Source organism: Pezoporus flaviventris, unplaced genomic scaffold (assembly GCF_033815535.1).
Source record: "Pezoporus flaviventris isolate CSIRO_AGI_PZ_B2104156 unplaced genomic scaffold, CSIRO_AGI_Pfla_v1 ptg000016l, whole genome shotgun sequence".
Taxonomy (NCBI): Eukaryota; Metazoa; Chordata; class Aves; order Psittaciformes; family Psittacidae; genus Pezoporus; species Pezoporus flaviventris.
The window spans coordinates 1,649,376-1,674,834 of record NW_026892564.1 but is presented as its reverse complement, the minus strand read 5'-3'; the positions used below and the strand labels follow the sequence as shown (position 1 = coordinate 1,674,834).

The following is a 25,459-nucleotide window of genomic DNA, read 5'->3' as shown; positions in this document are numbered from 1 at the left end:
AAGATGTGGGATTCAGTGAAATGAGAGGGAAAAAAAAAAACATCATGCCATAACCCACTGACTGCAGAAAAGATACAGCAGCACTGAGAGCTAGAGAAGGGACAACAGAGTAGCCATGAGGGAACGAGGAAGAGCTACACAAGCATCACATAGCAGGAGACAGGGACGAGGGCTAAGGCAAGCCATTACTGCAGAGGCTGCCAGTGAAGTGTGAAAGGTCCCGGCACTGGTGGATGGACCCCAAGAGGACAGGAGTACAAACGAACATGGGAGGTAGTGTCTGTGAGAGCACCTCCTTTGGCAGGAGAGCAGAAAGTGAAGTGCCTGCAGAAAATAAAGGCGTTATCATGGAGCAACCTAAGGTACAGAAAGAATGATTTTTACAGCTTCTGAAATGATGTTCCTGTGAGCCAGTCAGCCTTTCTGTGAAGTCACAGTGTCAGGCTGTAGGGCTCAAAGTACACAGCTTGCGATGGGCATTAGAATCAGCAGGGATACAGCGGGTGAGTTCTGTGCCATTTAAAATGCCTCAGAAGGGCTGCTTCTGGATATTTCAGTGTGCAGAAACTTAATTTGATCAGAAACACAATCATCTGTGCCCTAGTTCCTTGCTATACCTCAGTATTTGTTTTACAAGATATTACTTATGACACATCTCTAGATTTATTATATATACATATATATATACACGCATACATATAAACTTAATGATGTTCAGTGACCACTGGTCAGAAGATACTAGTGTTTGTAAAATAAATATGTGACAGTGTTTTAAATTTAATAATACTGAATAGACTTTCATTTTTACCTTTTTATTCATGAAAGAAGATTCTCCCCCAAGAAGTGATTTTATACAGCCAGAATTCATTTACAGACTTTACTTGAAAAATTAAATTCATCATACTGATCTCTACTCTACAGCAGTTAATGTAGTTCTATATGTGCTGCTCTTAACCATAAATCCATCTACCTGGGAAGACAATCTCAGCTAAGGGTGTCTAGTTTGAGTTTAGCTCTTTGCAGGATTAAGCCCTATGAAGCAGAAATAGTCTACAATACAGAGGAGGTCAGATTAGAGTAATTCTCTAAGTGAGGCTGCAGACTGTATCTCGTGCAGCAGGTTGCCAAGGAGCTGCTATGAGAACAAATACAGATGGGAGGAGGTGGATGCAGCAACGGTGGAACTATGCTGTAAAGGCTTTGGCTACAAAGAATGACAGTAACGGGCAGTAGGAGCAGACAACGCCCAGGACCTACAGAGCCCAGCAAAGGATGCTCCAGCAGAACCAGTAGAAGGGTGCCTGAAGGTCTCAGCAATGCCTCCTCCCTTAGTTGGAGTTTAAGCACCACAGCTCTCTCAGGCATCCTCAACCCTGAACCACCTTCTTCAGTTGCTCTCTTTTCTCCCATACAGTGCCCAGGGACCCAAGTACCACTTCTCACATATTCTGGAGATGCTGTTCTTTTCCCTCTTCTCCATCCTCCTTTTCAAACTGAGGTATGGGAGAAGTTGCATGAGAAAAGCCTGAAATTGCTAAATAAGCTCTAATCTTAAACCCTATTAGGATGCAGAGCCTTAGTAAGCTCAGTAACAGAGAGAAATAAAAATCTGACAGCTCTTCCTTGCAGAATCACTCAGCTATTTCAAAGCTGCACTGGTTTCCCAAGCACTAGTTTAGGAACATTTCCCTATTCAGGACAGCACTGATGCATGTGCCTAGACAAGTATATGCTTTTACAATGCAGCATCTTAGAAAGACAAATTCTAGCTGTCTTGTATAAGACAGTCATTTAAAACTACTGGCTTCTTTGGCAACACAACAAAAATTCATCTCTTGCCCTCTTGTGAACCATAGCAATAACACATATCTACATCACTTCATAGTGGTGTCATGAGGATTCGTTAATGCTTATAAGAACTGTGAACGTGAGAAGTCCTACAAGCATTAAGGTATATCAAGACAGTAGGTTTTTAATCTACATTTATCCCTGTGCTGAGTATTACTGCCCTTCCACCACCCTTTAGAGATCCCACACTTCCACACTTTAGAGATTAGCATCTCTAAAGCTGTTTGCCAAAATCTGTCCTGTAGGACAGCCACAGCTGAACGCTGTATAGGCCCAGGGGACTGAACCAAACAGTAAGAGCAGTAAAGTTAATAGTGCTGATCTCAGGCACAGCAAAAACGTTGAGAACACACAAGAAGTTTCAAAATCCCTACAGCAGCAGTGCCAAGGAAGAAAATGTGCTTATGAAATCAAAACGGGCTCCAGAAGCAAGGAACAAATGAACTAATTGTTATATAGCTTGGGGAAAGCACTACTTTTTCTGCATTTGATTCAATGCCATGCTTGCCTCTGATTTAGTGATTTGTCTCTTTCATTTCTAAATTATATTCTGTCTAAATTTAGTTACCATAGAGAACAGTAAACCCAGCCTGGACACCTGGGCGCTTGTTACAGGCAGTCTATTCTGGTGGTGGCTGATCGGCACACCAGGATCAGCACACCAGAACCAGCAATTAAAAGCCACCTCCAGTGCACTCAGCTTTGCTGAGACTCATGATGACCACGCTTGGCTCATCAGGCAGCTCCTCTTCCTCTCCCCAGTCCCACCCTACACATGGAAACCTGACCCACACACAGTTCCTAGCCCTGAAGCTGGAAATAGCTATGTGTTGACCCATCCTGCTCAGGCACAGTCAGTCATTTCTCATCCACCCCCATGGTGCTGCAGTCTGACAGTGCCCCACATTCTCATTGAAATCCACTGAGGAACTACAACTGGGGAACCAGAGCAGGCAGCACAGGCTGCAACAGACTCCAGCGATGAGCTTTTGAGGGCATATGAGGTGAGGTACAGCTACCCCACCTGGATCATTGAGATTCAAACCATGTGAGCATCAGGATCTACCCTGGCTCCACAAGCCGTGTACGAAGGAGGCACAAGCACCCCTTGCAAGCACTAATAACGCATGTTACTCTTACAGTGGTGCTCTCACAGCAGTGCTTCCTATGCCCAGCTTTTCCTATTGCCAGCTGGTAAGAGCCACCTTACCCTCTCTTACAGGACTTTTAAAACTGTACCCTAACCTCAGAGGCTCTAGCAAAAGAATGCCATAGCTGATCTGTAATTCAGCATCATGTAGTGCTAAAGTAGGTTGGGGGCATGCTGCTACTGCCCCGAGCTCACCAGGAGGTCAGCACAACCACTGTGCGAGGGCTGTGTAGGGAAAGGCCCTACCTCACTTCGGGTAACCAGCCCTCCTGCAGGCAGCAGTTCTCCCTGTGGGCAGGGGCAGGCAGTAGGAGACACAGCCTGTACGTTCTTGTCCTCGCTCCTGAATAATGGGTCCCAGAAAAAAAAAACACATGCTAGGCAGCAGGGAGGAAGGTCAAAGCTTTAAAGAACTGGCCAAGAGAACCCAGCCACTTGTAAACCTGAACACTAGTTTGTCACAGGAGACTTCATATGATTTCTGTGATTCCAGGAAGGTATCTGCCTTGCTTTAATGAAAACATTCTGTCACCACCTGTCAGGAATAAATTCAGGCAAAGAAAACAAGACAATATTGAACTAGAAGACAGGATCTTGCAAAACATCAGAGCTGATTCATCCTTTCCCATCCCTTCCCCCCATCGTACTCCAGGCACCATACCAAGAATACATTAACTTAACCTGCCTGGAAATTTACATTAGATTACTATCCACTACCAGTGATTTAAAATTCCTTTATTCACCACCATTGTTGTATTCCTGCAAGATATGTATTGAATAAAAGTAACTTCATCTTTTTCTTTAATTATTTCAATTTCTGAAGAGTCTGGCAGCAGAGGTGCCAAGTACAAAAGTCTTGACTACTTACTCCCACATCTAGAACTGCTATGCCAGACTATTAGGATATAAATCTGTTATTTTTCTCTCAACAGGTGTGAATTACCAGAGTATTACGTATGCAGATACACATTCTTGCTTGCTAAAGATGCACTCCTACTTCTCAGGATCTGAAAAAAGTAGTTAAGTCATCTGTTGTAGAGCTAAGTTAAAAATCCTCTTGGATAAAAAAAAGCCTTTTGGATTACACATTAAAAAGAGGAACAATAAATAGCTGTGCGGAAACTGTGGCTTCTATCATCACCCAAAGCCCAGGATATTTTAATCTGCACACCCTCAACCACTTCTACACAGTTTCTGCAATGACACACTCGGGGTTACAGTTACAGGGCTCTCTGGTTACGCTTCTCCCCAGTAATTAAAAAAATCAAACTTTATTCATGTAACATAACACTCACCACTCTGCACAAGGACCTTCTTCCTTCTCCCTTCCCTCATCAACGCAGTCTTTGCGCTCAGCTGCCCTCCTGTACAGGTGCTCTGCAAGCCACAGAAGCCCAGTCTGCCTGCACCAGTAGCTGACCTGGCAGCAGCGAGCAGTGGTGAAAGCAGCCCTCTTTGCTTTGTGTTCAGAAAAACAACTTGATCTACCTGAGCTTTCCCACGACCCGAACCGCCATCCTGAGCAACTGGCTGCCCCGGTGCCAAGGGGATGGCACGGAATTGGAACGGGTTTATCAGCAGCAGAAGGAAAAAAGCCTCTGAGGCTGGGCACAGCCTCTTCACTGCAAGGCTGGGTAGAGTTATGCCTTTGCTGAATGTGGATGCAAAGTGCAAAAAGCTTAGATAAGTTGTCCTAATTTTTTCTTACTAAAGGTCAGAGAGGATCTGTTTTCTGATAAGGTATCCCAAGTCTGTACAACCAGCCCTGCTTTCAATAACAGAACAGAACAGAATAAGAATACTATAAGATAAAATAATAAAAAAGTAAAATAAACAAACATAAAAAATAAAGTGAAATAAAATAAAACAAAATAAAGCAAAATAAAATAGCCCGGCAATTTAACTCTCATGAAGACCTGAACAGACTCAGTCTAAATGATAAAAAGCAATGGAAAGAGTACCTCTTCAGGCTTCATTTATACACAAAAAGGCAAGGAAAAGGACAAAAATCTCCCTTTATTTCTGAGCAAGTCAATATGTATCATACAGCCATTTACGCTCATTACCTGAAGTAGGCCAGTCCCAAAGGCTTGCCACCAGGGGATATTTCCTTTTTAAACAGCTAATGGAGTTTTAATTAAGTGTGTTACCTGAAAATATATCTTGACAAAAAGCAAGATAATTGAAATGCATTAGAAAGTGTGCTTATTCATCTGCCTGAAATAAGCTGAGAAAATCAAAAAGACACAGAGAATGTGTAATAGAATAGTTTTGAGAGCAGCTGAAAAGGGTGGGAGATGTGCAAATTCAATTACTGCTATGAATAATTATATGCTAGCAAATGTCCAAGATGAACAATAATAAAAAAAGAAAAAGCAGATGAAAATACTGACTCATTTACAAAACAATACCCGAATCAAACTAGCAAGAATTAACACTGTATTGCTGTTTGGAAAAAAAGATGTTTTCCCCTTCTACAGAAGATTTTGACTTCCCATTGAGAATAAAGAGGTTTAAGCCTTTTTTTTTTCCAACTAGAGGTTAGGTTTTCAGGGAAAAATCAGTATGTACAACAGAAACAGATTTTCTGTGGGTTCTTTTTTAAATCAAAACCTTATTTTCTATTAAAAACACCTTTGAAAAAATGATACAGGCCAGTGAAGCATTTCCTTTTATAATGGTCTCTGACATTCAAGGTCAGGCTCCACTACATTAAATACGACAGCTTAAGATCAAGTGTTCAGAAACCAGTGACCAAAGAGCTAGTGTCCTGATTTTATAGGTCCTGAAGCCACATGAGATCTGTCAGGGCATGCACAGATTTGTACTAGGACAGAAAAGGTGAGCTTTAGCCATTATTCACCTTACAACTGGAAACTATCAAACATTTCTGGAAGTCTTACTCTTCAATGAGAGAAAAGGTTTCTCCACCAACAACATGCCCAATACAGGCTGTAGCAGAAAAAGATCAAAGAAAGTTGCCTGAAAAATCCCACATCAGGTCAACAGCCCAGCGAAAACTGTACCTGTTTAACCAAGCCCAAACCCCAAGCCAGTTATCTTCTGAAGATGGAAATTACTCCTTAGGCAGCAAGAAGGAGATATGTTGAATGCTTGGTGCTGTTTGCAAACCATTGCTGAGGCTTCAGAAAATAAATGGTGCACAGACCATGTAACAGTTTCCAAATGAAGAACTACTAGTGTAATTCTACAGGGGTGAACAACTCACAACAATCTACTGGTCTGAACCAGTAGATCTGGTCTGAGCCATTTGGGGTATTTGGCCTAGAAGTCCCACCACAAAGCAGTCAAGATGCTACATCAGTCAGTTGAGTATTATAACTTAAGAAGACCTCATTCATCATCAAACTACATAGAATCTAAATCCAAACCATTCTATGATCCTATAATTAAATAATCTGGTAGGTCCAGGAAATACCCAGATTTGCTCAATCTCATCTGCACTATTTGGAAGAGGTATGTTAACTGTCTGGTGCATGGGGCAGACACACTGGCCACATCCTCACCCAAGCAGGACTTGCTGCTTCTCTCAAACCACAAACCAGTTTCTAAATGTACCTCTGCTACATGGTAAAGCAGCGGCCTGGAGAAATCCATTTTTGCACTAATTGCTAACTACTGCAGGAAAAGCTGACAGAGAAAAAAAGTCACACATGGCTTATTTATCAGGAATTCAGACCAAGATGAACCTATTAACTCCATTTATTTGGCTGCTCAGTCCAGCACAGCCATACCCCAAACAATGAAAATGAAAAACCCTTTGGAAATTGAAGGTTTATCGCTGGACAGAGCTGGAAATGATCTTACTTAAAGGAGGCTAAATTTTCCTCACAACCAAAAAGTTCAATCAGCATATCTGTCACTTTTTTTGCCATGCTTGGAGATTTTTTCATTTATATTTCTTAAAGCTAAGACTTTATGGTCTTCACACCAGGACAACATTCCAGCAGTGGGGAACATAGAGAGGAAAATATATTAGCTGTTCTTTTTTTTTGTACCTTTTGTGCTAGAACCTGCTTTGTCCCTACCTCAGAACACGAGGACAGGGAAATGTTGGTCCTGGCACAGGTAAGCTGTGGACAAACGTGCAAACAGCCACTCTGACCTACCACTGCCCTGAATATGAGTCACGCACACTAGAAATGACTTTTAAAAAATTCTTCTGTTTTCAGTTCAGTGAAGTCAAGGGATCTCAGTCTTCCTCCACTTCTTTTCCCACTGCTTCAGTCTTCAGTTATGCACTCATTCTCGGAGGTGACATAGACTAATAAAACATTTCTCATCTCACCTGCTTAATCAACATCCTGACTCTAATAGGTTCAAGATCTCACAAGCAACCTCAGGAGAAAACAAAGCTCAGTTCTGCAGTGCTGGACCCTAAGGAGCATACTGGCTCGAACTAAACCCAGGCCTGTATCTTGGCTGAAACACCAGCCGACAGGAAATGCCTTGGGAAGACTCTCAAGACCAAACTAATCATGTAATGCTCCTCCCCAGAATACTTTTCAGCCTTTGGGGATCTGCAGGTCAAGGGCTTTCTGAGACAGTGGTGTTAATTTTGTACTCAACGGCTTTTGAAGTATTCTTCCTGAATTTGCTTGTTTTTTGAATCCATGGAAACTCATGCTCCACACAACGCCTAACGGCAAGGGGTTGCACAGCTAAATGAGGAGCACATCTTTCTGCTCCGAACCTAGGGCCTGACAGCTTCACTTGATGGCTACAGTTCTGCTGACTGAGGCAGTGAACAATCAGTCACTCCCTAATTCTTCCTCCCTGTGTCATTTATGCCTTGCTCTCCTCTGCTTACCAACAGAGGTGGCAGGTAAAAATACAACCAGTAAGAAAGACAATTGAAAACATGTCAGCCATTTAAATCCCATTTTCAAAAGTGAGCCCAGGGACTTCGATACATAAACCACACTGACTTTCCATCAGATTTTGGCTCCTGACCAGCCCAACTTCAAAGAATTTTACTATAGAATCTTAAGAAAATAAATTTTAGGATAGAGATTTTAAATAGATGGTAGATATATTTGAGACAGCCTAGCGACATTTATTTATACCAAGACACTTCCAACTTAAAACCTCCAAACCTGCAGAAATACCAGCCTACCTTTTCAAGAACCTTATTTGCATTGCAGAGCAGAATAAATTGCCCTTCCATTGTCTATTGCCTGACACAGCATATACCACTGCCAAGCCTGAAGCCTTAGCCTCATTGCCTTGGTCCTCTTCATTCCCTTGCTACTGCTTCAAGTCTTTTGAAGCAATGGGAAATTTCAGCCCTGTTTTGCTCCATATTTGCATCACAGATACCATTGGCAGAGATGGATCCTACTGCTGATCAGTTGAGTCACAGTAAAAAAACAAACAGCAGAAGCAGTGATGGGAAAGATTAACTCTTCAGCAAATAGGAGTGCTTGAGGTAAAGGCTGGCCATCCTCTTATCTTTAGTCCTTCAAAACCAATACTGACATCCCACCAAAATCCTTGCTTGCACATCACATAATCCTGTAGGCACTTAAACACCTCCAAGAACCTAAATTCACTAAAAATCCACTAAAGCACACTTAAACCTGCCCCAGTCACAGCCTGCCCAAGCTGCAGCAGAAACCTCCAAATGCCTGACTGTCCTGTTTCTCCCAAAGGCCAATGACCCTTATTCATAACCACTGCTATGCTTGGAGCCAGAATTTATTCAGTGCTCCCTCATGCCAGGGTGGCCTGCGTCTTACCCAGTTAAAGTGCCTGCACATCAGCTCAGCTAAATCTAATGCTTAAGTTATCTGTTGTCATGGATTTAAATGCTAACAGATTTCATATTCCCTGAGGGTAGCCGAAATAGTAGAGCCTCTAAAATAGCTGAATAAGGCAAATCTCATTATTACCTCAACCTCAAAGAAATGAAGTCTGACTGACAGTGCTATATCCTATTTGAAGACAATATCTGAGCAACTACAAATACCAAAAGGGCACGGTTTTTCCTCAGCAGAGCTATGGTGTTACCCCACTCCCATTAGTCCAAAATGCCCCAATATGTGCAGTTTTGCCCAACAAGTTGTAAAAACCAGACAATGACCACTTGGTTAAAAATAAAACTTTCATTCTGCTCAAACATCTGGTGAATAAAATTTACAGCAACATGCGACACTTCTCTGTACTTGTCAAGGTGTATATGTCCCTCTTAACTACCTTATGAATTAAACAGCATTACCAAGCAAGGCTGTTCCCTTTTCCTCCTCATTTGTATCTACAAGAGTAGCTACTGATTACTGAGCATCAAGCCAAAACCAGGTACCTAAGAACATTAAACAATACATAATAAAACCAGAAGTAGCACACAATTTCATCTTTATCACACACATTATTTAGCCCAGCATGGATTTTTAATATATTCTGCCCATGCTAATTTCTTTTTGTTGTCCCTAAATACTAATATATTCTTGCTGTGCTTGATTTCCATTAATTTCCAAGTGCGGGTACATCTTGCCTGAAGATAAAACTACAGCAGTATTTGACATGTGAATTTGTTTTCCCTAGTGAAAATGAACAAGATACACAGAGCTGATATCAAAAAAGATAATAAAAGCTGATACAAACGAGAATTTACATCTAGTATGTACTTCAGTGACCTGGTGAAAGGCTATTGAGGCTGAATAAATTAGTTCTTATTACGGTCAGTTAAGACAGGTAGGTCATCTGGCAAGAGAAGCTGAGGGAAACAAGTTCAAAGAGACAAGAACGCTGAGGTTTGGAGAACTGGCTTTCCATCTGTTGCCTGGAAATGTAGTCTCTCCTCTCTGTTACCAGCTTCCTGCAATGTCTAATAGACAGCTTGTCTGTATTAACTAGAACGTCAATCTATTTTATTTGAATGACCAGGAAGGGCGAGGTACTTAAAAACAGGCAAAAAACCTCAGGGATTTTATTCCTGCTTATATATGCATTAGTATTTTCTTCCTAATAAGAAACTGAGTGAAAAGTGAGTGGCACGTGGAGGGAAAAGAATCAGATCTTTCACCTGGAATGAAATCAAGTGGACCAACCTCAGCTGACATTAGCTTACATCCAGCCGCATCACCTAAATACTATGCAGTGGTGTTCTTAAAATGGGTATTCATACAAGCATGAAATTACTTGGAAATGCCTACATCAACTTTAACTATTTTGAACAGCTTGAATAGGGAGGAAAAGCAGTGGTGGACAGGAAACTTCACACATTCTCAAGTCTTTAAAGAGTGTGTAGAGACAAGAAAGGAAGGGAATGCCCTCTGAAAGGACAAAACTGCAAAGCGTCTCAAATAAAGTGTTTGGATAATGAGGAAACTTCGACCTCACTAGCACTGAGAGGATTTTAGAAAGCACTCCCTTTGTGCAGAACAGGTTGGACAGAGGTAGCGGGAGAGGTCAGAAAGGAGGGGGTGGGGATGGTTGGCAGAGGGGTCTCATCTGCTCCCTAGCAGGAGCACTCAGTAAGAGCTCCTAAGCTAGGCTCCAGGTTCAGCAGACAGCCCCAGAGCAGCAGGCTAACAGTGTCTTCCTGCTGCCCAGCCTTCCCTGTGATGGTCTCTCTTCCATACTGCACAGCTCTGCTGTCCACAGCACCAGACCCTCCTTAACCCAAGCTGCTCTGCATTCCCTCACAGACTACAGCAGGGACCTGAGGAACACATGGAGGGTTGTCTGCTTAAGACGCATCTCGGCATTGGTGAGCAAAAGTGCAGAGGAGGTTGCACAGAGCGTCACTGTGTCATTCTTGAAGCCACAGGACTGCCAGCACCTGCGTATTACTGCTGCCTTCAGGTCACCACTGCCTAAAGGACTTCACACCATTTCAGAGGAAGCAGGCAGGCTCCTCAGAGCAATCAGCTCACCTCAGGAGCCAAGGTCTCAGCTTAGGGAAAGCCCATCTCACACACACAGCAGCAGCTCTACCAAGACACTAACATTTCACTGATTCCACCCACCCTCACAGGTCTATTTCCTCCATGTTGGAGTTGAAATTCAGTACAATCCCAAAAGAAAGGGCAAGGACATATTTCATCTATCTCTGGCAACAAACCTTGAGTTTTTACCATGCTTTTGAGACATCCCAAACAACTCTTTCATTTCTTGCTCCTTTATGACAGAAGAGGCACTGGAAAACTAGATCCAAATGGATAGTGCGGATTTAACAATGTGCTGCTTGACCTATACTAAACCCTGTGCAAGCATTTCAGCTTTATAGCTCATTGGCCCAGTCCTCTCCATCTTAATTTATTTTTGAAGAAATCAATGAAACATCAACTGCATTTAGGGACAGCAAAGTCAGAGAGGTCCCACATATTAGGCTTCCTCTTCTTGGCTACAGAATCACACGACAGGCAAAACAACAGAAGACCAAGGGATTCTCCCAATTTTATCTTCCCTTCCTGACAGATATAAGAGCAAGAAGGGGATGCTAAGTCACAAATGGTTGAAAATTCTCTGGAGCAGCAGAGAATAAAGAGCAGACAAACCAAGTGGCACTGAGGTTTCACACTCCAGCCTAGAGAGCCATGGCATGAAACTAATTTTAACTGTTGGTTGGCCACATGACTGCGGTTCTTTCAAGACATGTTAAGGACCTGTCCATGAACTCAGTGAGGAAGGCTGTCCAATGCGATGCCCAAAGTAAGATCTGGGCACTCATGATCCAAAGTGAGGGCCTCAATTCTAGGGTATTTTACTTCTTGCTCCTTTAGCCTAAAAGCAGATTCCCTCTCTCATATGTTTCTTCATGCAGCCTTCATTAGCCCCGAGGTGTTCCTGAAGAATTAGGGGTTACAAATCATATAATTTTAAAGCCAACGTTATCTTAGTTTAACTTTTCTTGGCACTATTCTAGTTTTTTGTGCACAGAAGAGGAATTCAGCACAGGTGGTCCATCATGCCCACAGAGGTCAGTCTGCAGTGGATAGCTCATGAAGATACAGCACAGAACAGGTTGCCAGTGTAGACCAACCCTAAAGCCTGCATTCAGCCCTCGGGCAGCCATGAAACTAGGTATGAAAAGGAATCAAAGCTTGAATACCTTGTATCCACAATCCCCAAGGTCATCTTGACCTTTAATAAACCCTTAATTTCAAAACTTGACCATCTCTACACTAGAGATTTCCCGTACTTTTATCATGAATTCTGAGGGCTGCCTTGCTACTGCAGTTGTCTGAGCTACTGCACACTTAGGCTAACAGGTCTAAAGCCGTAACAACAGAGTTTGAGAACACAAAATGAGAGCAAGACAACAGCCGGACAAGAATCCCGAGCAGTTACGTGATTCATTTTGTTGATAGTACTCTTTATACACAGGCACTTCCCTGTTACAGCTACTTTCCAGCAATGATGGAAAGCAGCCCAGGTACACCTAGAAGGAAAGCTCACCTTTTGGAAGGAGTACTGAAAATTGCGGTAGAAGCTGGGAGATCTTTGTGCAAACTCTCTTATGCCAGGGAACAGATTCCTACTACTTTAACGGCATTTGGTTGCAGTGCCAAAGCGGGCTCCGGTGTTGCCTGCTACCCCCTCCCCTTGGCTCAGACCTTCAGGGTGTTTTTCTAAAGCTTATAGCAGCGATCTTCACCAATCACGAGAGCCTTGCGCTCGCCTTCACACAAAATAAACAGCGCCGCTGCCTAGCGTACAGCTCAAGAGCTGTTCCATTCGCCGAGCAAAGTCTGTCCCTGCTGAGACTTCAGGGAAGGGAAGGTCTGCCGCCGCGCGAGAGGCACCCCGGCAGCCGGGAGAGGCTCGCACCGGCCGTCCCGCCGCACGGCGGACGTGCAGACCGCCGGTTCTCTCCCGCAAGCAGCCCCGGCCGGCGGAGCCTTCCCCGCCGCACCCGGGTTGGCAACCAGCGGCGGCGGCCTGCTGGGAGACCCCGTGCCCCGGCCCCGCCGCACCCGGCGGTGCCCCTGTCAGAGGCGCGTCCACGGCAATCCCAGCCGGCACACGGCGGGCTCGGGCAGCTGCCCCCAGCCGGCGGCAAAGTTTGCCGGGTCCCGCCGCGCCGCGCCGCCCGCCCGCCCCACCATGGACAGCGCCCCGCGGGCTCCCCGCCGCCGGCCCGCCACCCCCGGGCCCACACGCGCCGCTCCAGGCCCGGCCGCGCCCCCTGGCGGGGGCCCCGGCAAACACGCCGCTGCCGACCCCTTCACCCTCTTGCCTCGACCCCCCGGCTCGACCCCCGGCCGCGGCGCTCGGGGCTCCCTGCCCCCGCGTCCTGCGGGTCGGCGGCAGGGTCCTTACCTTGCGCAGCATGCTGGGCAGGCAGCGCCGCGGGCCCCCCGCCACGGCGCCGCGCTCTCCCGCCCCTCACGGTGCGGCCATGCCCAAGAACCCGCGGGCGACGGCGGCCCTCCTCGCGCGCCGCCCGCCGGCCCACACTGAGCGGCGGCGGCGGCGCGACGGCTGCCGCCCGCCACGAGGCAGCGCGGCCGCGAAGGGGGCCGGGCACACCCGCCCCCGCCGCCCGGCCCCTTCCCCAGCGGCGGGCAGCGCCGCGGCCGCAGACCCCTCCCGGGCCGGGGCGGGAAGGCTCGGTCGGAGCGAGCCTGGTGGCGGACTCTGGGCGGCCCCGCGGCGCCTGGGGGAGCCCCGGCAGCACCCCACGGAAAGCAGCGTGCGGGGCTCCGTCCCCGTGTCAGACGCTCGCTTCCCGGCTCGGCAGGGCAGGGCTGAGTGTGCTTCCCCTCCTGGGGGTGAAGGAGCTGACAGCGTGGGTGGCTTCATCCCCCCAGACTGAGCCGGGTGCAAGCGGGAAGCCGCTTGGACCACGGCGGTTTGGTGCTTAAACGTTCTGTACGTGGTCATAGTGCTCCCATAGCGCTTACCATAACGAAGCAGTTCTCACGCAAAGCAAATTACACCTATTCCAGGAGCAATTTACTTTTCCTTCAAGCTGGAGTACACTGTCAGAGCTACAAGCTGTTCTCGAGTTAAAATAGAATCACATCTCAAAAGGTATTCAGTGCTAATTATAACGTACTTTCTGCATTAACGTTAAGTACAAGAACCCAGGGCGCCTGCTGTCCGGTGTGCAGAGGTGAAACATTACTTGGTGTGTTACATCTGCACACACGCACACCAGGTGAGCCTGTGTGCCCAGCAGCCAAACCAGGACCACAGAGCAGGAGGTTGTGCCGTGTCTTGGGAAGACAGGACCACGCATTTCAGAATCCAAAGGATGTGGCTGATACCAGGCAACTGCTTATTTCAAGTCTTCCCTGTGTCCTGGTGTGTCCTCAAGTAATTTCATGAAACGTCAGTCCTGTGAGCATGTAGTGACCTGTGATAAATTAATTTCCAGCAAGCTAGTTAATAAGTAAAAGCAGTCAAAGGAGTTAGAGCAAACTGTCATCACATTGCATTTGGAATTAGTTGTACAGGAGCCGTTTAGCTGAAGTGATTGAATATAAGCTGGCTGGTTAACACAGAGTTCATAACTTCACATCATGGAGGGCCAGCTGCCACACCACAGTGCTCAGTCTTCAACCCTCTGCCACCACATTTGCAGTGCTGAGCAGATGGAGTCAGGTGCTACTGCCTTTGAGTTTGTAGTGTAAGGTATTACCCAGCACAGTGTTGCACTAAGGTGCTAAAATGGAGGGGGTCACTTGAGCAGAACCTGCATGATGAATGCTTTTTCATGCTGGCTGTTTGCTGTACTCCTCTTAGCCTGTTAATTTGTGTCTCATGCTGCTAGTTATTAGTACTTCTCCCCTCTCAGGTCTGATTATAGACCTGATTCAGGTCTCCTGAAACTGAAGAACCCTCATTTTGTCAAAATTTCTGTATTACAGGTATGACATGGTGCTTTCATGATCACTGTAGATGACTATTCACAGAAATCGGTAATGTTTCCAAGGATACTACCTCCTACAATCATTGACAACTCTTGTCCACTGACCAGTGTAAAATGCCACGGACATATCCTGCTGAATGTATTTGCTGTCACTCCTGCTTGTTACAGACTCTCAGAGAGCTTTCTTTTCTTCCAGACATTTCTCACTGGAGTGCAGAGTCTTTCTTGCATGAGGGTTGGTTGTATAAGCTTGGTAGAATTACTGGTTTGTCTCTAAGTGAAACAGGATAATCAAGAGGAATAATAACATCAGCAGTAATTCTGGATCATAGATGTATGGGAATCTGCTCTGGGCATTTGGGTTGTTTTCCCTGTAGCTTCACCCACAAAAAGACATGTGCTCTGGAATCACTTCTTTTCTGAGGAAGATCTCAAGAGTATGATTAAAAGAGTTGGAACCCTCAGATTCAGGTGTTGCAATGCTTGAATTGTAGGTATGGCGATCTTTAAGTAACCCAAACCTCAGTGTTTAGTACCTTGGCTTTTTATGCATTAGGAGAGTTCAAGACCTGGAAACAAGTTTCACAGCAGTCGTCCCTTCCTGATGAACCAGTGCTGTGGTTTAAGCCCAAGCCGTAAATCAACCACGCAGCCCTCTCGCTCACTTCCCCCACTTTCTTCCCCTACCCCGCTCCCGGAGGGATGGGGAGGAGAATCGAAAGAATGTAACTCCCACTGATTGAGGTAAGAACAGTCCAGTAGCTAAGGTATAGCACAAATCACTGCTGCTACCACCAATAATAATAATGATAAGGGAAATAACAAGGGAAGAGAATACAATACCACCCATTGATACCCAGCCCAAGAGAACAGTGAACCAGCCCTTATGGGTAACTCTCAGTTACATGCCAGAATGACATGCTGTGGTATGGAATACCTCTTTGGTCAGTTTGGGTCAGGTGTGTTGTCTCTGCTTCCTCCCGGCTTCGCCTCCTCCCTGGCAGAGCATGAGATTCAGAAAGTCCTTGGTCAGTCTAAACATCTGAGCAGTAACTAAAAACATCGGGGTTATCAGCGCTGTTCCCAGGCTGAAAGTCAAAAACACAGCGTTGCATCAGCTATTAAGAAGGATTAAAAATGACTGCTACTGCTGAACCCAGAACAGCCAGAAACTATCAAAAGTCAGCAACTGAACATGGCTTTTCATAGAGCAGCCTCCTTGGAATCTCTAATGACAGGTTATTGGAAATCTGGCTCCCCACCCTAAGGCCAGAGCTTTTGTCTTTTCAGGACACAGAGCTGAGCCATTTACCCTAGAGGTAGACCCTGATGTCAGTATCTTTCAAAAGCTGTATTAGATAACTCATCTCAGAGCATGGGTTTTATTTGTTTTCCCACAATAGCAGGAATACTGCTGCTTCCTTCTTGCACTGGTGACCTCTGCATTTATTTTTTGGCACTATAAAGATTCAAGTCCATCCTTTAATTTTGAAAACATAAGCATTTTAAGGCAGATGAAAAGTTTGGAATCCAGACCTATCAAGAAATGTGGTGGGCAGGGATTTTTGATACAACTCCAGGGCCATTTGGCTAGCCAGCATCAAATGCTGCTGACTTGTCTTGTCTGAGGTCATATCATTTCAGGGTACTAGGATTGCTTGTGTTTCCACTCTTTCAGCTCATCACTGTCTTTTTTTTTTGGTGATCTTGATCAGTTGTTATGACTCTGCATGGTTTTTGGCACCCACCCTTTCACCATGTTCCTTTTCTGTCTGCTCACTCTTAACATCACCCTGTGTGCCCCTTTTCTCCTCCACTCATGGCCAACTTATCATGCTTGTGAAATACCAGGCGTCTTCAGAGGAAGTGTAGGCATGAAGCAATGCGTGATTTGGTGGGATTGATCCATGATCTCCAGGAACATATCCTTTTCCAGTTTCCCTGTACACAAGCTTACTTTCTTTTCCAAAGACCCTCTAATAAAAATTACGACTGACAAGTCTTGTACAATTATTTCCAAGCTTGTTTTGACAAAGCCACGTCAGTTTGCTGGCCTCCAAAGACCTTTACTCACATACAGTACTGCCACTTAATCAGAATGTGATAGGTGGGAGCTCCAGCCCATGCTGGTCAGCTCAGATGAGTCGTAGATAACCAGAGAGCAATCAGCATTCAGTGTGACTATGCCTGCTTTGCATTTCCTCTGGCTTTCACTCATATTTTTTTTGGTGTGAGGTGTCTTCCTTCCACAAAACTTCAGAAATCCCTCTGGCTGTATTTCCATCCCCCAGAAAAGCTTTAGGTAACAATTTATCACCTACTTATTTGGGGGCCATTCGACAGTTTTGTTACCAGCTGAATGGTACTATGCTACAACAATGTTCTCTCAACTTGTTCCCACCAAGGTATTTGCCAATAACACCAACTCTTTTGTTATTCTTAATGTCATTACTTTACTCACCAGTGCCCAACAGGCAAACACAGAAAAAAAGGTGACTCAGTTTCACATTACAGTATCACTGTATATTCATATTACACATAATTCCTAAAATACTCACTAATATTGACTCTATGTGGGCATTTTATTTGCAGTTCTGTCCTCCTGGGTGATCTGCCTTCATTTTTTCCTGGACCAAACCACTGCTTCTGATATATGTGTACACTGACATTGAGCTGTGTACCTTCCAAAGTGAAATTTTGGATAAGTATGTAGAATCTTCTAGTCCTGCCCGAACAAGATTTGTGTTGAGTGAGAGGTTATGTGTGCTGAAATGCAGATAGATGGCAGCTAAAGAAGAAAGGCCAGTTTATATCATCATTAAAGATGATATACTATATATTTCTACTGCCCTGTACTTCTTTCCCACTGTTTCATAAATGAATCAAAGGTTCTGAAGTGAAATACATTCCTTGTCTTGTCCCTCTGTCACTGAAGTCTAATTCCATCCTCTTTAGCCACAAAATTTACCCCAGCTGCCTCATGATCAACCTTTACAGGGTGAAGTGTAAAAACCAGAAGTGCAAAAACCAGAAACTAAATTGTGTTTGTCCTCCATTCTTTCTCCAGCGATGTCTTCCTTCAGCAGCTCCTTGCATTGAGAAACACTTTTTCCTTGGTCTTATGTGCCACTTCTGCAAGGATTCAATGGCCCCTCCATTACTGCTGCCTCGACATCTCTGAGATACAACTTCCTGCATGGGTTTTAGTTTTTCTCAGCATATTAGCCGAGAAAGTTCCCTGCAAACACCAAGCTTGGTGGTATCTCAGCTAAAGGTAAAAGAACTCTTACAAAAGCAACATTTGAGCTTTGGACTGATTTTTACTAAGGGTTGTGGTGTCTGTTCAGACAACTGATAGTAATGCGGTCAGGTTGTTTCACTGCATGCATTTCACAAGAGCAGCTCAAGCGATGCTCTATAGCATACCAACCATTAGCAGGCTAATGTTTCGCATATGGTGACGCAAAGATTTTGCTCTTTGTTTCTCTGGTGTTTACTAAATAATTGTCAGATGCAAAAATGAAACTACATTGTAGAGCACAACCCACTGTTTAAATGCAGCGTGTTTGAAATGCCTCTAGCCAGCCTCATTTCTGCAGGCTCACATGCAGAATGTTGCTATGGGAACAAAACCTTCTCTCCACCCAATCAGCCCAAGCAAGAGGTGGGGTTTTATGAAAATAAAGAGATCGTCTATATCTGCACCTCACCTAATCAGTCAACACAAGACAGGGAACAGTCACTGTCACAGCCAAACAGTGGAAATATGTGACTTGTTCACTGCCAAAAAGAAAAAATCCTGTAAGCTTCTTAGGGATGAGTGATTGCCGTCTCTTAGGGGTGAGAGGTGTGATTGCCATCTTGATGAAGAACAAGAAGAGAAAGTGAGACAAGCTGACAAATCAATCTCATTTGGCAGTGGAATCAAGGAAAGAAATGGGTATGCAATTGCTCAAATAAAACTAAAAGTCTTGCTGTGGGAGAGAAAGCTCAAAGAATTTGGAAGAGGAGTAGTTGTAACAGCAGATAAGACTTGACAAGATTGTGTGATTGCCTCCTTTACACTGCATGCATGCTGAGACTGGGTTTGTGTGGTGACTTTCTTTTCTATGAGTGGTTACCATGTATTCCAAGGCAACAGCTCTGCTGCCCATCCCTCCGCAGGGGTGTCCGGGCTGCTTTCATGCAAGCTACAGCCTGGTAGCCTGCAAAAGCCAAGGTCAGGAGTGGCTTCCTTCAGTGACCAGTCTGTACTACTCCGGAGGAGCATGGACCAGCCCGTTACTGAGCACCAGCTCCTCCAGGAAAAGGAGCTGCGGACAAAGCTGCACTGTGAGACAGGGCTCATTCCCTGCTCTGCCAAGTCCTTCACAGCAGACTCTGGCATTAGTCTCTGTCATAATGTTTTAATTCAGTCAGTGTGAGTCAGAGACCTCTGTCCACAACAAATTAGAAGTAACATAGCCCAGCCTGATCCTGTCTTGTCCGGAGTGGTGCATATTAATCCTTTGGCTCTGCTGAGGTTTAGCGACCCTTTGAACTACAGAAAGGATATATTTAAGTCCTGCCTCTTGTCATTCTGTAAGCAGAAAAGATATTTCCCCAAATTAAAAAAAAAATAAAAAATAAAAATCAGTAATTTTGGGGGAGTTTCCGGATTAATTCAAATTCTGTTTATTGAGAGAGATTTTTCTACACTGTCATATGAGAGGAAAGTACTAAGTTAAACTTAAGTAATAATAGTATCCTTTTAAAAATGTTTTGGAATTTGATTAACACATTCATGAATGGGAATACAGTAACTCTTTATTAATGAGTGATTGAAGTGTCAATCTTCACTTCTTCTTAGTCATTATAATGAATGAAAGCATACCCTTATCAATCTCAGATTCTGTACACATGTCACATGCTGTCTCTCTCCTCCAAGAGGTGTCAGTTTAAAGCTATGAGACAGTCCATAGAAGAAAGGGAGTAGCTGTCTGCTCATAAGGCCCAGAATAAAAATAAAATAATGCTATATACACAAATGAAAAGTAGAATATGAGCATCATCCTAGTTATTCATACCAAATACAGACTAATGAGCTGTGCTTTGTGATTCTTACAGGTGTACAGGAAATTATAGTGCCATCAATTACTGAATTTCAGATCAGCCTACAGGCAGGTCTAAAAAAAAGCATTATTTAACTAAACTTTTTGAAATCTGCCAAACCTGATTCAATAGTATGTCTTAAAGAAGGAGAATTGCAGTGGTCTATGTTATGGTGAGACCTCAGTGTCTCATGTGAGTCAGGGTGTTGTCAAATGTGGTGCTAACTCTGAATGAGAGGGCAGGTTCTAGGCTCAGACCATTCTGCAGAGATATTAAGATCTTCTGTCACAGTGGGAAGTGCAAATCCTAGGATGTGCAAGACAGGAGAGATGCACAAAGGAGCTTTGTTCCTACATACAACATAAATAGCCAGAGAAGTGGAATTGCCCAAGCCCAAGCCCAAAATAATGGGATATCACCGAGTGGACATTAAGAGGCCTGACTTGAGGAAGGCTTTGAACAATAGAGTGCTCAGCATGCAGTGGACCAAACAGAGCTGCTGCCTCACTTGTACTCTACATTGATATGAGGTGATGCCCAGTACTGCAGTGTGTGAACCATAACACCTTAAAAATGAGAAGAAAGATGATTCAAAATAAGCATAGAAGAAGGTCCTAAGGCCTTTTCTACATATTACAGTTTTATTAGCCCAGTTACTCAATTAGGAGTATGAGCACTTGGCTATTGCAGCTATCCTAATTTTAAAAATGTGGGTACAATAGGGAAGCTATTTGGAATATGGCAATTATGCCCGGTTCGTGAATATTGGTTTGAAGGAAAAGTATTTCCAATGTAAGTACTCCCATTAACAGCAAACATGTTGTTACCATTGTGCTTATCCTTGGAGTGTTTTGTCAGTTCAGTTCTTAAGCTGAACTTGCTTAACTGCTGCAACACCTGCAGCAGAGCTGAAGGAAAAAGCCTGTGGGGTGCAGGAGAGCTGGGAAGGAAATGGAAGCACATCTTTAGAGCAGTTTTGCTATCAAGATGCTCACATGGTGGGGACACAGTCTCAATTCCTGCTGATGCATACTGTAGTCTCACTTCCAGAGGTGCCTTGATGACAATGGCAAATGGTGCACCTGTAACTGAAACTTACAAAAGGGTTTTGTTTATAATTTGCAGTATTGCATCTTACTGTAGTATTTCCAGCTCTCTTGCCATTCACACTTCCTAAACTGCACTAAGCAATCTGAGTGAATCCTCTGTCCAGAACTGTCCTTGTCACTACTTCCTGGAAGCTGTCATTTAGAAAAAAAAAGAGGTACAATTACAAAACACATTTATTTACTGTGTCCTTCCTAGAAATCTGGAAGGTGCATGATGTTGCTCAAGTAACTGTTCCCATTCTGCCTGTATGAATGCTTCCATGTGTATTTATACAAGGAAATTGATTATAAGTGTAAAAATTTAGTGTTATTCCACATTCACAAAGCAAACAAATTGGCTTGTACTTGCTAAACAGTATGCTACCACAATTGTGGTATAACTTCTACCTTGCTGTGACTTTAGCTGTCATGTTTGGGATCATTAAAAAGCACTTCATGTTCTTGCTTTTGAGACAGCTACTTAGTTGGGTTTGTGGCTCCTACTGATTTGCCTAATAAATTTGCATACAGGAAGCCAAATCCTTCTATTATTTATGTACACATTTCCCATTGAAGGAAATCCAAAGATTTATAATACCAAGACATTATGCTTGCAGCATTGGTAGAGGCAGATACAAAGCTCCTCATGTTGGGAATGAATTTAGGATACTGTTAGATCCTAGAACACACCAAGTCAGAATAAAATTGCCATATTTTAAACAGAAATTTAATAGATTGTTTCTCTCCTCTGCCTGCAGAAGAGTGAAATACTGGAAATACTGCAATGTATGGTTCCCAGCTTCTGTACTGAAGGACATGGCAACTTCTAACAGCTCAGTAACAGACGTGTCATGAGATCCTTAGTCATCTGTGCTGGTTTTGGCTGGGGTAGAGTTAATCTTCTTCATAGCAGCTAGCATGGGGCTTTGTTTTGGACTTGTGGAAACAGTTATTGGTAATACAGGGATGGTTTTGTTATTGCTCAGAAGTGCTCACACAGAGTCAAGGCCTTTTCTGCCACTCACACCACCCCACCAGCAAGTAGGCTGGAGATGCACAAGGAGTTGGGAAGGGACACAGCCAGGACAGCTGACCCCAGCTAACCAAAGGAATATTCTTCCATACCACATGGCATTATGCTCAGCAGATAAAGCAGGAAAAAGAGGAAGGAAGGGGGAATGTTCAGAGTGATGGCATTTGTCTTCCCAAGTAGCCATTAGGAATGATGGAGCCCTGCTTTCCTGGAGATGACTGAACACCTGCCTGCCAGTGGGAACTGGTGAATGAATTCCTTGTTTTGCTTTGCTTGTGTGTGCAGCTTTTGCTTTACCTATTAAACTGTCTTTATCTCAACCCACGAGTTTTTGCACTTTTACTCTTCTGATTCTCTCCCCCATCCCAACATGGGAGGAGTGAGCGAGCGTCTGCATGGTGCTTAGTTGCCAGCTGGGGTTAAACCACAACATCATCATAAAGCAGATAATCTATCCAAACCCATATGTTTGTGTTCACTCACCTCTGAACTCAGCAAATGGCCATCAGCAAGCAGTAGGGAAAGCAGAGAAGTCTCAGGAGCCCTAGCAAGGCTGACCTAACTAATGAAGTGTGCATAAACAGCAAACATCCATCATCATAAATTACCCTCAAACACCCCTTTCACATGCCAGTCCTATCACTGCAACTAATGCTTCTCAGACAACCTATGACATCCATGACCTGAATTCTGTAAATGACTAGGTTGAGTAGGAAATGTGCTCTGTAAACATGCTGTTCATTATAGCTGTTCTACCTACTGCCAGACGGATTGATTTGAAATGGTTTATTGCTTGCTCACCCTTTCCTATATTTGAATTAAGATGAGTTAGCAAACTGCCTAGTAGTCAGGAATGAAGTGCTTCAGGCCAGCAAAGATTTTGAAGCTGATTTTGTTTCTGCCTCCACAGGCTGTTGCAGGGGAGTAGAAAATCTTACATGGGAATGCTTTCATTTGAGTTAATGCAAGATGAAAGACATTGACTTTGTTGAATAAACATCGTATTTAAAATAGAACTTGTACTTCAATCGTATGTGCAGAAGAAATGAGTATGAAAAGAATGCAGCTTAATAACTGGCTATGGTGGTGTTATTTTGATATATTTTGAACAACAGAGGTACAGATCTAGATAGATCGATCTTAGTAAAGAAACTCAACTAGAATGCAAGAGTTGTTGCTAAACTAAGTAGCAAACATACATTCATTCAGTATCATCGTTATTTCAATGTCATCCTGTAGTCATGAGATCAAAATGATTACACTGATGGCATTAGTACCAGGATCCAGCAGTTATTAGTAAAGCAGATATAGAACAAGCAAAGAACAGAAGCACGTATTTTGAAGCACATGAATAAGCTCAAGGAGTAAAAACCTATTGGAAGAAACAATAGTCAGGTAGAATAGATCAGTATTAATGGAAATACATTATCCTGGGGCTAAAGAAATAAGCTCAGCCAGGATTTATGTTCCCCTCCAACGTTTTCATGGCATGATGGCAAGGAGCTACCCCTACTACTTAGGAAATTACCTAAATGTAACTTTGCTGAACTCAGCACACAGAGCTGCATTTGTAGCAATTTCAGTAACTGCCATTCTGGTTCAAGCCTGTATATATTCTAAAAGATACAAAATGGGTTTGCATTTGGCTTAACCTGCTCTATAGATACAGCAATCCTGCCCCATGGATGCTGTGAAAATAAGCCCAGCCTTTCCCAGAACTGGGTAACTCAGGTGTAGCGCTGATGTAACCAGGAAATATTTTGCTTCTCCTCACTGCACTGTCCCTTGAGAGTGTTTGCCCTCTGGAAGGCTGCCTGGGCTGTAGAGCTTTTATCAAACTGGGTTTTGGCTTCAGTTTTGCATTATAGCTAAGCTTACAGAATTCTTAATTTTATATAAATGGTCAGATATTAATCCTGACTCAGGAAAGCATTTAATAATACCCTTGAGTCCCTTAAGCACTTGGTCAAATAGCTTAAAGTTTACTATGTGTTGAAATGATTTCTTACACTTACACCATATATTGCTAGGCTGTCCTGAAATGACTTTCCTTCTCAGCATTGCTTTCCACTGCCTCTGTAGAAGAAATGCTATTAAGAAATATTCCTCCACTGTATTCCTCCCCAGTTCGTTATCAATATCTTCTTCACATGAAGGGCATTCTGAGGGGCAGATTCTCTCTCGTTACAAATTGCCATACAGGGCATAGCTCTCAATAGCCCCAGCAGGTGGGTACATCATAGAATCATAGAATGGTTTGGGTTGGAGGGGACCTTAAAGATCATGGACTTCCAACCCCCCTGCCATGGGCAGGGACATCTTCCACTGGACCAAGTTCCTCAAGGCCCCATCCGCCTGGCCTTGCCAGGGATGGGGCATCCACAGCTTCTCTGGGCAACCTGTTCCCGTGTCTCACCACCCTCATAGTGAAGAATATCTAATGTAAATCTTTCAGTTTAAAACCATTCCCCCTTGTTCTGTTGCTACAGGCCCTTGTAAAAAGTTTCTCTCCAGATTTTTTGTAAGGCCCCCTTTGGGTATTTGAAAGCTATTCTAAGGTCTCCCTACAGCCTTCTTTTCTCTAGGCTGAACAAGCCCAACTCTCAGCCTTTGTAGGAGAGGTGCTCCAGCTCTCTGATCATCTTTGTGACCCTCTTTTGGACTCACTCCAACAGGTCCACATCCTTCTTGTGTTGGAGGCCCAGAGCTGGACACAGTACTGCAGGTGGGGTCTCATGGGAGCACAGCAGAGGGGCAGGATCACCTCCCTCGACCTGCTGGTCACACTCCTTTTGATTCAGCCCCGCATATGGTTGGCTTTCTGGGCTGTGAGTGCACACTGCTGGGTCATGTTGAGCGTCTCATCAACCAACACCCCCAAGTCATTCTCCTCAGCAAAACGACAAATATGGCTTAACTTGAGGCATGTAAAGTACCATGGTGCACTTCAAAATCTTAACAATGGCCTACTTTTGATAGCAGCGAGGACTTGGGAACATGGCAATTCAGAACAAATGGCAAAGAAGTATTGCTCTGCTTTTCTCAGCTTGTGTACCTTTTGGTGGGTGAGATGCTTAGTGCCCAGCTCAGCTGCTCTAAGTTGCTTAGCTCTACCTTGCCTATAGGGAGACTCCTTACAGGACAAATGAGGGAAATGTACTGAAAATAGGTATTGTGAATATCCCCTCCGCTCAACACCCCACCCCAAGCGAGCGGAGCCAGTTCCCTTCCTACAGAACAAAGACTGTTTTAAACAATAGGAGTTATAGTAATATAAAGCAAAAAATTGGCAAAAAAAAATGGCAGCATTTTCCAGAGCCATTTGGACATAAAATCAGGCCCTTAATTACCAAGTACAAATAAAGCTGTCAGGCATCTCACGACAGCTTTTTTAAGTGATCTTTAGC

At 44.1% G+C, this 25,459-nt stretch overlaps 1 protein-coding gene across 1 annotated transcript in view; it reads right to left on the bottom strand.

Annotated features, from left to right (window-relative positions):
* Nucleotides 1–13,416, bottom strand: part of TMCC3 (transmembrane and coiled-coil domain family 3) — a 143,530-nt gene extending 130,114 nt beyond the window's left edge. Inside the window, exon 1 of the mRNA XM_061454607.1 lies at nucleotides 13,286–13,416. Within this exon, the coding sequence (XP_061310591.1) occupies nucleotides 13,286–13,297 (12 nt within the window). The 5' untranslated portion in view covers nucleotides 13,298–13,416. The remainder of the gene's footprint in view (nucleotides 1–13,285) is intronic.
* Nucleotides 13,417–25,459: the final 12,043 nt, after the last annotated feature.